The 11,869-nt window shown below is 43.1% G+C and overlaps 1 protein-coding gene across 1 annotated transcript; it reads left to right on the forward strand.

Annotated features, from left to right (window-relative positions):
- Positions 1-5,494: 5,494 nt before the first annotated feature.
- LOC119961577 (gamma-crystallin S-1-like) lies at positions 5,495-7,092 on the forward strand. Its single transcript, XM_038788900.1, has 3 exons — positions 5,495-5,520; positions 5,615-5,857; positions 6,742-7,092. The coding sequence occupies exons 1-3, from the start codon at positions 5,512-5,514 to the stop codon at positions 7,015-7,017; spliced, it is 528 nt and encodes a 175-aa protein (XP_038644828.1). The 5' UTR covers positions 5,495-5,511; the 3' UTR covers positions 7,018-7,092.
- Positions 7,093-11,869: the final 4,777 nt, after the last annotated feature.

The following is an 11,869-nucleotide window of genomic DNA, read 5'->3' on the forward strand; positions in this document are numbered from 1 at the left end:
ACACCCTATCTCTTATAAACCATTCCAAGACTTTGCCCACAACAGAAGTAAGGCTCAGTGGTCTATAGTTACCGGGGTTTTCTCTACTCCCCTTCTTGAACAAGGAGTTTTCCTCTCCAGCCGATGCATCCTAAGTCTTGCCTCATCGCATCATAATTGCCTTTTCCCCAGATATGACTCTTGTCTTGCGATATATACCTATTGGATGGAGGGGATGAGGCAGTACCTGCTTCAGTTGAAGTTCCCGAAGGTGGAGGAAGGACTGGTGGAAGGGTTGAGGGCCCCAATTGAAATTGAGGAAATAATGGAGGGGCTGGAGGCCATGCAGTCGGGTAAGGCCCCGAGACTGGACGGCTTCCCAGTGGAATTTTACAAGATGTTCTCGCAGATGTTGGGCCCGCTGCTGGTGAGGGCATTTAATGAGGCAAGGGAGCGGGGTGTCCTTCCTCCAACAATGTCACAGGCCTCGATCTCATTGAATCTGAAGAGGGAGAAGGACCCTGAGCTATGCGGGTCATACAGGCCAATCTCCCTATTGAATGTGGACGCCAAACTGCTGGCTAAAATTTTGACCACAAGGATAGAGGACTGAGTTCCGGAGGTGATAGGGGAAGACCAGGCGGGCTTTGTGAGGGGCATGCAGCTTACGGCCAATGTTCGAAGGCTCCTAAACGTAATCATGACTCTCTCAGAGAGCGGGGAGGTGGAGGTGGTGGTTGCGATGGAGGCAGAGAAGGCCTTTGAATGGGTGGAGTGGAATTATTTGTGGGAGGTTTTAAGAAGGGTCGGTTTTGGACAGGGCTTCATTGATTGGGTGCGGTTGCTCTATCAAGCACCAGTAGCAAGCGTGCGAACGAATCGGCTGATGTCGGGTTACTTTAAGCTGCACCGGGGGACAAGGCAAGGGTGTCTCCTCTCCCTGCTATTGTTAGGTCTGGCTATGGAGCCATTGGCTATGGAGTTAAGAGCTTCTAGAAACTGGAAATGGCTGGTCCGGGGGTGGAACACTGGGTCTCGCTTTACGCGGACGACCTGCTCCTGCATATTTCTGACCCATTAGGGGGCTGGATTATGCGGATCCTAGGGGAATTCGGTCAGTTTTCGGGTATAAATTGAATATGCGCTAAAGTAAGATGTTTGCGATCCAGTTGAGGGGGCAGGACAGGAGACTTCGAGAGCTGGCGTTTAGAATGGTGGGAAGGAGCTTTTGCTATCTGGGAATACAGGTGGCATAGGAATGGGAGACATTGCACAAGCTAAACTTGTCCCTGTTTATAGAGCAAATGAAGGAGGACTTTAGGAGATGGGACAAGCTCCCACTGTCACTGGCGGGGAGAGTATAGACCGTGAAAATGACGGTCTTCCCCAGATTTCTGTTTGTTTTTCAGTGCCTCCCCATTTTATCCCGAGGGCCATTTTTAAACGGGTAAATAGGCTGATTTTTGGGCTTTGTGTGGGTGGGCAAAACCCCGCGAGTGAAGAAAGTGTTGTCGAAGCGTAGCTGGGGGGAGGGTGGGTTGGCACTGCCTCCCCAAGTTTAGAGGATTTTTGGCAAGGTTTCGCTGATGTCATCTCCATGGTACATGAATCAAAGGTGGTGCTGGGTCCGGAGGTGGCGATCTTTGGAGTGTCATAAGAGGCGGGAGACAAGGGGGCGGGAGAGGCTGACATTTTGGCCTTTGCCTCCCTGGTAGCCCGGAGATGGATACTGATAATGTGGAGTGACACAAAGCCCCCAAAATCAGAGACCTGGGTTAGCGACATGGCTGGGTTTCTCAGTCTTGAGAAAATAAAGTTTGCCCTTAGAGGGTCAATGTTAGGGTTCGTCCGGAGGTGGCAGCCGTTTGTCGACTTTTTCGAGGAAAATTAAATGTCAGCAGAGGCAGAAATCTAGGGGCAGGGATGGTTTAAACTATTGTTTAATTGATTGGGGGCTTGAGGATCGTGTCAGGGATGGAAATGTCTTACATACTATGTTCATGTCGTTGTTATTGTTATTACTATTGTTATGGGGTTTAGAGAACCCCAAAGTGTATCATGGAATTCACCTGACCCAGCTTTTAATAGACAAGTTTTAATAGATTGTGGTATGGGAAGCACACATCCCACTCTACAGTTGTGGTACAGCAGAAATGGAAAAGTTTTTTTATAATGCAAAACAATGTTTATTCTATGAACTCAAGTTAACCTTTTTAAAACCTACAGTGAACATCTTAGCAACCATCAATTCAAATACAACCCAGGGCAGCACGGTGGCCTAGTGGTTAGCATAACCGCCTCACGGCGCTGAGGTCCCAGGTTCGATCCCGGCTCTGGGTCACTGTCCGTGTGGAGTTTGCACATTCTCCCCGTGTCTGCGTGGGTTTCACCCCCACAACCCAAAAATGTGCAGTGTAGGTGGATTGGCCATGCTAAATTGCCCCTTAATAGAAAAAATAATTGGGTAATCTAAATTTATAAAAAAAAAAATTCAAATACAACCCCAAAAGAATACAACACTAAGTAATTCTTAAGCTGTCCTTTTGACATCGAGAAGACTTAAAAGAAAACTTTCAGCAGAAGCACATCAGGTTAAAGTCACTACTAAGAGCAGTTATTAGTTTTAAATCACCAAAGGATCGATTTAAATTCTTTTGATTATAGAGAGACACTCTCATAAACCTTCTGGCTGTGACTGCAACTATCCAGCTCTGAAAACGAAACTAAAACACACCCTTCAGCAAACATCCTAAAATAAAATTAAAAAGCTGACAGACAGCCCAGCTCCACCCACTCTCTGACATCACTGCAGTAACAAACACCCATTTCTTAAAGGTGCTCTCACATGACACTATAAAACTATGAATACACTAATAAAATGTTTTCAAAAAAATAAAAGATCAACTCAAACCGGGTTCCCGTCTCATCATGGATGTAGTGACGAGTAACCAGAGGTAGAGAGAGATAGTTCAGAGTGCAGGTGTTGTGAATCATTGTTAATATATATTTAATCTTGTTTATTTAATCTCCACTTTTGTTTTTGAAGAGAGAACAAACTCACAGTATATTTGTTAACGTTGATCAATAAATAATTTGCTTTAACTGGAAGAGTTCGAGTGTTAATGAACATCGATAACAGGATCATCTTGGTAAGAAGCAAATAAATAACATATATTAACACAAGATAATATAACACTTTCCAAGTCACCAGTATCATTGCTTTGATTCTAGTTTTGTATGCAATTTCTTTATTTTAATATTGTTACTTATCTCTTTATTTATCACTGGATTTCTTTTATTGACCTTTGGATGAAAAGGGAAAAGTTGGAATTTCTGGTAAAATGTGGAGGATTGTGCCTAATTGGATAACTCATTCAAAGAACACAGCAGCTGGAGTGGGATGAACCATGATCTCCATTTTGTGATTCAATAACTCTCAGTCACATTGCTGTTTCTGAGCTTGAGGATGTCATCTCTGGGAACGTAATTTGCTATTATGTCAAAATTATGTTCTGTTTCAGTCACGCAGAGCCTCTTTCCTCCTTCACTGATTATTGTTTGGTGAAGAATTCAGCTCCCCGCTTCCCACTTTAGAACAAACATTCTAAAAATGAATTTGCTCACACTAACATCTGACGTTCTATTGTTCTGTTTATTGTTCTAATGTGGCTTCAGGTAAACTGAATTTGTTAAAATATTGCAACATAATATCATGCACCAATATATTCATAAACAGCTTCTTCCCTGCTGTTACCAGATTCCTGAATGGCTCACTTATGGATTGAGTTGATCTTTTGAAATATCTTCGCTACAGTCATAGCACTATACTCCATATGCACAAATGAAGTTGGTTGTGGTTGTCGGAGGCCAATAATCTCAGCTCCAGGACATCGGTGCAGTAGTTCCTCAGGGTAGTGTCCTAGCCTCAACCATCTTCAACTGATTCATCAATGACCTCCTTTCTATCATAAGGTCAAAGTGGGGATGGTTGCGGATGACTGCCCAATGTTGAGCACCATTAGTGACCATCCAGATAATGAAGCAGTTCATGTGCAAATGAAGAAAGACTTGGACAATGTACAGGCTTGGGCGGACAAGTGCAATTTACATTCATGCCTCACAGGTGGCAGGCAATGACAATATCCTACAAATGAGGTTCTAACCACTGCCCCTTGAAATTCAATGGCATTACCATCGCTGCATCCCCCACATCCTGGGGGTTACCATTGATCAGAACTGAACTGGACTGGCAGATGAAAGGCTAGGAATCCTAAGCTGAGTAACTTTCCTCCTGAGCCCCCAAAGCCTGTCCACCATTTGCAAGTCACAAGTCAGGAGTGGAATGGAATACTCTCCACTTGCCTGGATGAGTACAACTCCAACAACACTCAAAAGCTTGACACCATCCAGGACAAAGCAGCCCCATTGATTGCTCCTCCTTCCACTAACATTCAAAACATTCATGGATGAACAATGGCAGCCATGTGTACAATCTACTAGATGCACTGGAGCAATTCACCAACGTTCCTTGGACAGTGCCTTACAAACCCATGACCACTAACATCTACAAGGACAAGAGCAGCAGATACCTGTGAACCCCACCATCTGAAGGTTGCCCTCCAAGTAACACATCACCCTGACTTGGAAATATATCATCGTTTCTTCACTGTCGCTAGTGCAAAAAACTTGTAACTCCCTCCAGAACAGAACAGTGGTGTACTTACACCTCAATGACAGCAGCGGTTCAAGAAGGCAACTCACCACCACCTTTAGAAGCACAACTAGGGATGGGCAATAAATGCTGACCTAACCAGCGACTCCCACATCACATAAATGAATTTAAAAATGCAAGACCCGATGTCTATGTTTATGTATTTACATCATGCATTTATCATATGTTCTATGTTTTCATGTATGGAGCGATGTGCCTGGACTGTACTTAGAACAATACTTTCACTGCACTTCGGTACCGTGGCTCCAAGTCAATTTCTAAATCAAATCGACATACAATTACGTGCACTGCTAAAAGTTCGATAGCCTTTGGAGTACAATCTGGAAGCAAAATACACAGGTAATTATGCATCAGCCATTGTGTAGAGTGCTGTAAATAAAGCACATTATTCTGAAAATGTACAGACTGCATCTTAACCGGTTTTGCAGTCAGTTTCAGCACTTACGCTGAACTATTGGAAACATACCTGTTGAATGTGTAATGCCAATTCTTCAGGAATGTCAGTGAAAGTGCTGTACAGTATCGGAAACACAATGGATTCCAATGCATTGTTGCCATCTTTATACAACAATTAAAATGAGACGGAAGCAAAACACATTCAGTGATACACAGGTGCGTTAAAATGGTTCTCTTTAGTGAATGTGACATGTGTTTTGCTGTTTTCTGCTGAGTTCAAACTATTGCAATCATTAAAATAACAAAAGTGCAGTCCAGGGAGGCAATTCTGTCCAACATATAAATACCAAACTGTGTGAAGTGGTGAAACATAGTCAGTTACTCAGGTAAACTCTGAGCTCAAAATGGGGAAGGCAAGGATCAATCAGAGTTTATATATTGAATTGGAATTCTTTATAGCCTAATTTGACAAGTTATTAATTTACAAACCTGTGACTTTTTCAACAGATTATCTTTTACGAGGACAGGAACTTCCAGGGTCGGCACTATGAGTACAGCAGTGACTGTGCTGACCTGTCCCCTTACTTCAGCCGCTGTAACTCCGTCCGTGTTGAGAGTGACTGGTGGGTGATGTATGAGAAACCCAATTACATGGGATACCAGTATGTTCTGAGCAGGGGAGAATATCCTGACTACCAGCGCTGGATGGGATTCAATGACAACATCAGATCATGTCGCTCCTACCCACATGTAAGTTGATTTATATTTTATATCCATACTGAGCCATAGAAAATGATCAGTGTGCTGAACATTTGACTTTATGCACATCAGCTCTGAAGAGCCATCAGCTGTTTTGGCAGGACTGATTTTAACTGTGGCCACTGGTGGTTAACAGGTAGTGAATTGTCTCCCTGTCAAACATCCAGCCTGATTTACCAATCCACTGGCATGTCTTTCGGTCACTGCCTTAAGTTAATTTTGTAATTTTTCAGACACTGTTAAGGTTTGCGAGATGGACCTTAATGTATTGGTTGTGCAAGCTGGGGTTACGTCTGGGTGTCATGTCGACACTCTATTGCAAAATCTGGTGTAATTAGATACATTTATTGTCGATTAATCAAATATTTAGAACTGAAATCCACATTGATGTTGCTGAAAGTAATTAAATCATCTACAGGTAGACTGAGACATGATTGGCAACAATGTGGTGACAGACATATGCCTACTCACTATCTTATTGTAAATGTTTAATACTTTCTAGGAAAGAGAAAGCTGTTCCCACACAGAGAAACAGAGAAACAAGCTGATCTCAATAGGAAACAGAAATATATACAGCTTATTACTGATATTGATAAACCTCTGTCTGTGTGCACCAACTAATATCAGCCCTGTGCACTCTTACTCACACATCGCTGATTAACTGTTTAAAAGTAGATAGGAGCTGCTTGTTGGTAACAAGTCTAAAAGATAACCTATTGAATCGATGTTCATAAATTATCTCAGCTTTGTTCTCATTGTTGATCTCATCATCTGGGCTCCATTATATTCCTTCCTTCACAATGTTTCTCTTTTACTGCATATAACAAATGTATATTAATTATTTAATCATTAATATAATCTGTTTCCTATTACAGTACCGAGGTGGAAACTACAAAATGAGGATTTATGAAAGGCCTGACTTTGGAGGACAGATGATGGAATTCATGGATGACTGTCCATCTGTCTACGATCGTTTCCGTTACCGTGACATCCACTCCTGCCATGTGATGGACGGTTACTGGAACTTCTATGAACATCCCAACTACAGAGGTCGACAGTACTTCATGAGACCCGGTGAATACAAGAGATACAGTGACTGGGGCGGCTACAACTCAACTATCGGATCTTTCAGACGCATGAGGGATTTCTAGTTTTTCATTGTAAAATATGATCTTAATTTATTGAATCAGTTGTCAACATAATAAATACTCTCTATTACACTGTCATCTTGTTTAAAACACATATTTTGAATTCTTGACAGAAACCGCTCAAAGCAGCGTGACGTATCCGGTGGGCACCTGCACAATATCTCACCACAGTGATCTCAGATTTGTGATTTTCAGTAAAATGAAAAAATAGAGAAGCAGCAAATGTGTGGACTGATCCTCCAGAAAAACTGGGTCGGTGCCAATCCTCTGTTGATCTTACTAAAGCTTGTGCAGTCAACAGGAGATTATCTAATTTCTCTGGGTACTTCAGGCATTTTCTTTCTAGACATAGTGATCTGTTGGTGGTGGGGAGTGGTTTGGGAATTTGATGGGTGGCAGGTGGACCTGATACCAGGAGTGAGGTGGGAACGGATCTTTGCAGCTCGTTGGGGGTCGTTGGTCTTCTTCTGACATTGGAAGGAGCGCCTCCTTGTCCTGCTGCCTGAACTAATAGCAGCTGCCACTGCCTGCCAGGCAGAATTGGTGACCCTGCCGCTCGTCCTCCAACCTCCTCAGAAGAACAGGATGTCAAGCCTCTCATTCACAGCGTTGGGAAGCTTGGCCTGGTCGACATCGCCAAAGCCAGGAGCAGGTCTGCACGCTGCCATGCTTGTATGTTGACTGGAGTTGAGGGAGCACTTAAAAACAGCTCTCCCGTGTTAGCGACAAGGAGCTGAGGCAGAAAATACAATTGGTTAACTGTTAGCTAGTCCATGAATTCCCACTTTAACTTGCCTCTGTAGTTTTAGCAATACATCCTCCCAACCCCCATCCCCCTGCACCCACCCCACCTACCCACTCAAACACGCACACAGTGCCAATAGCAGCATTTTGAAGTTAGCTAGCTGGATCTTTTCTCTGTGCTGACAAAATCAAAACTGAAAATTTGGGACTGGGACTCTGAAATGCATACCAGTGGGATAATATCCAATCACCACCTGTTACCATGCAGAGCACAGCCCTTTGGGTCAATTCAGCAAAGCAATCAAACCGAATCCTCACCCAGATCTCTCACTGGTGCCCAAATGTCTGCAGTTCCAGTTTAAACCAGCAAATGATCTCACCTTAAAGTTCTGGATTCTTCTACTGAGCCAAAGACACAGACGGCTTGCCTTAAAGATACATGTCCAATAATCATCTGTGGATCAAAATATGAACAGCAACGTAAAAGAAAGGGGGAATAAAGGGAATAAGCATGAAGGTTCCTTACAATTTCAATTGGAACCCAAAAAGTGAAAGTGAAGTGACTAGGATGTTAATGATTTGAAACGTGCACTCCAGGTGATGGGCTGTCAATGTCTTTAAAAAATGGCATTCATGTGATTACTTCCACTCCTTGACACTTCTGTCATTAACCATCCTCATTACATCAAAATATTTATTTTCTTGGCTTCTTAAACATAAAAAAACCATTGCCCGAATACTTGCTGAGACTTTCATCACATATGTCTGTGAGATGGGTTGAACAGTGACCATTTCACTGGTACATACAAACATTGCCGAGACAGCCACTTAAATATCCAATTCTGTCTTCAACCCAGTATTCTGACTTCAACATGCAGTATATGTATTTTCCGAGCTCATTCAGGTGAGAAGTGACTGGACAATCTTCTTACTTAACTACATTATCTGAGCGTTTATAGATTGACTATAGCACTGGTTATATAGAGAATGAAGCTCCTTCCTCTGATACACTTGTCGCATTTTCAACCAGCTTTTCTTTGGCCTCTTAATTTGTGCCAAATTTTGGGCCCTCTGAGTGCAGGTGGAGGTACTAAACAAGAATCAAAAAAGTGTTAGGAACTATTTTCTGAGATTGGTATTTGCTGTTTGCATCTGTTTCTAATTCACCTTAAAATTCACTCACTTAAAAACTATTTCCCTGTTCTCACAGATAATAGTGCATAGAGAATGGCTTAACTGCATTTGACGTTAACACTTCAGGTGTGTCTGTAAAAAAGCTGAGTCGGTGAACACTGTCCAGCACAGTGAAGCATTGTATCACTTTTATACATATTATTGCTTTTGGAGGCATGAGATTATTGAATAGTGGCACAGGCTGGGTGGGCCAAATAGATTAATCCTGCGCCTTATAACGTGGCTGGCACTGCGAACATTGGTAGAATTAATGACATTGGGATTATTGCCAGGATATTGAGCATTAACCTGCATGGTTCATTCCCTATGGTCAAATACTAACTGCCTATGAGTGGGTGGAAGCGTTTTGGTTCTTGTAGGGTAAGTCCCAGATGACCATAGGCCCCTTTCCCCTTTGAGGGGGAGAGCAGACTAGTGGTGATTTAACCCGAGAATCACCACACCTCAGGCAAGGGGCAAGGCTGAGAAGGCGGGGCTTCATGGATAACCTCAGCCGGGAATTGAACCCGTGCTGTTGGCCTCACTCTGCATCACAAACCTGCCGTCCAGCCAACTGATCTACACCGACTCCAGTACATAAGAGAGTTGAGGTCAGATGCACACAAAGATATGTGCTGACACTCAATGGTACCCTGCATCATGGAATAATCCCAAATCCTTAAAAATCCTTGTTCTCACTCAACCTGCTTATCTCTGGTTTGCATATCCAGGAACTCCATTAAAGGAACCTGATGCATAAAAGTTCATAATTCCCGTCATTTTGACAACCACAGACAATGTGATCCTTGACCTGCCTTGAGGTTACAAAGGAAATAGAGGCAAAAGTTGGTCATTCAAACTCTCAACCCTGCTCCGCCATTCATCTAGTCGATGGCTGATCTTCTATCTCAACGTTAATTTCCCGCACTTTCCCCATATCTCTGATATCTTTAATATCTAGAAATGATCAATCACAGTCTTGAACATATTCAATGGCTGAGACTTCACAGCCCTCAGAGGGTAGTGAATTCCAGAGGATCATCACCCTCTGAGTGAAGGAAATCATCTTAATCTCAATTCTAAATTGCCTATGCCTTATTCTGGAATTATCTCCGCTGGTTATAGACACCCCACCTTCCCACCCCAGCAAGGGAAAACGTCCATCCTCCATCTACCCTGGCGATCCCACAAAGTATTTTGGAAGTTTCAATGAAATTGCCTCTCATTCTTCTGAGCCTTGGAGAATACAGACCCATTCTCCTCAATCTCTCCTCATAGGACAATCCCACCAACCCAGGAATCAGCATGGCGAAGGACACCAAAGTTCTTCCTGACTTGCTCCTGGTGGGAGCACAATTCAGTTTCAATTCACCTCTCGCGAGAGAAGATGGTGCTGCATTCTCCGTGCTGCTGCACAGATTTTCTGGTCAATGAGATTTCCCATTGTGGGCAGCCCCACACCGTCGCAAAATCCTTGGGCGTGGGTGCACTGCCCATGCAATGGAGAATCCCGACTGTGGAGAATCCAGCCCTAGGCTCCCAAATGGAGAATCCTGGCCACTGTAAAGGACTTTGAGGGAAGTAATGGTGAAATTGCAATGGTACTGGTCATATTCTTCCAATCTTCCTGAGATATGGGAATGGTGTCAGAAGTCTGGAGAATTCCAAACATTACATCATTATCAAATAAAGGATGAAAACTTAACAACTACAAGCTAGTCAGTTTACTCTCAATAGTGCGCCATCTTTTTGAAACATTAATCTGGGACAAACTTTACGTGACTGGGAGAAATATGGATTACTTCAGGAAAGACATCCAAAATTTGTTAAATGAAATTGTGTTTATCGATCTTGATGAAACATTTTGTTTTCTGAAATAACAGAGACGATTGATGAGAGTAATATGATTGATGTTGTCCAGAAGGATTTCTAAATGCCGATTGATAAACTGACGCATGTTAAGCTGCGAGTAAGATTGAAGCTCATAGAATTATTGGGAAAGTGGCCACATTGATGTGAAGTGGTCTGAGTGACAGGAAACAGAGTAATTGTGAATGTTTATTATTCCTCCCAGCTGAAGGTATTCCCGAAAATTATAGTGAGGACCAATTGTGATGTTGAAAGTTTTGATCGGGCCACATGTGAACGGGGAGGGGGGTCAGAGTTGTGAGAAGGGGTGAGAGGGGAACGATGGTTTTCCCCACAATTATATTGCAAACCCTGACGGGCTGTTCTCACCAGTGGAATCTTCTGGTCCTGTCGGGTGCCACCAGCAAGGTCAGCATTTGTTGCCCATCCCTAATTGCAATGGCCGTGCCTACTTCTTTTAAATCCTAGCCCTGAGGATTTGTCAGGCTTTAGTATCATAATTTTCTTCATTCCTATTATTTTGCTTCAGTTAATTTGAGTGACTCCTTGTCAATGGTTCAATATTATTTCCTTCTGATATCTGGCATGTTGAACTTTTCCTTTTCTGTAAAAGCATCAATATTTAGCTGCCACCTCTTCCTTATTATCTTTGACAACATCACCAATCAGTTTGCAAGGGGTTCACAATGCTCTTGAACAATGGGCTAGATTCTCCCTTTGCCGACGCCAAAATCGTGAAAGGCGATTGGGCGGAGAGTAGCTTTCGACGCTGAATTTGCGGTAGACGCTGGTTTGACGTCAAATCAGGATGCTCCGGCACCCCGAGAATGGCATAAATGTGACATATTATTAGCGGGCCTGACACCCGATGCTCCGGGGCCTCAGTGATTCACCCCCTCCGATGAGTAGGGTTGAGGACTCCCAAAAGTAAAAAGACCATGATGGGAGTTATGTACAGGCCCATTAGCAGAAGACAGGTTGTGGGGCAAAAAATGAATCAGGAGACAGAGAAAGCTGTAAAAATGCAACATCACAATTATCATGGGGGACTTCAATATGCAGGTGGGCT

The sequence above is a fragment of the Scyliorhinus canicula genome, chromosome 2 (assembly GCF_902713615.1).
Source record: "Scyliorhinus canicula chromosome 2, sScyCan1.1, whole genome shotgun sequence".
Lineage (NCBI taxonomy): Eukaryota > Metazoa > Chordata > Chondrichthyes > Carcharhiniformes > Scyliorhinidae > Scyliorhinus > Scyliorhinus canicula.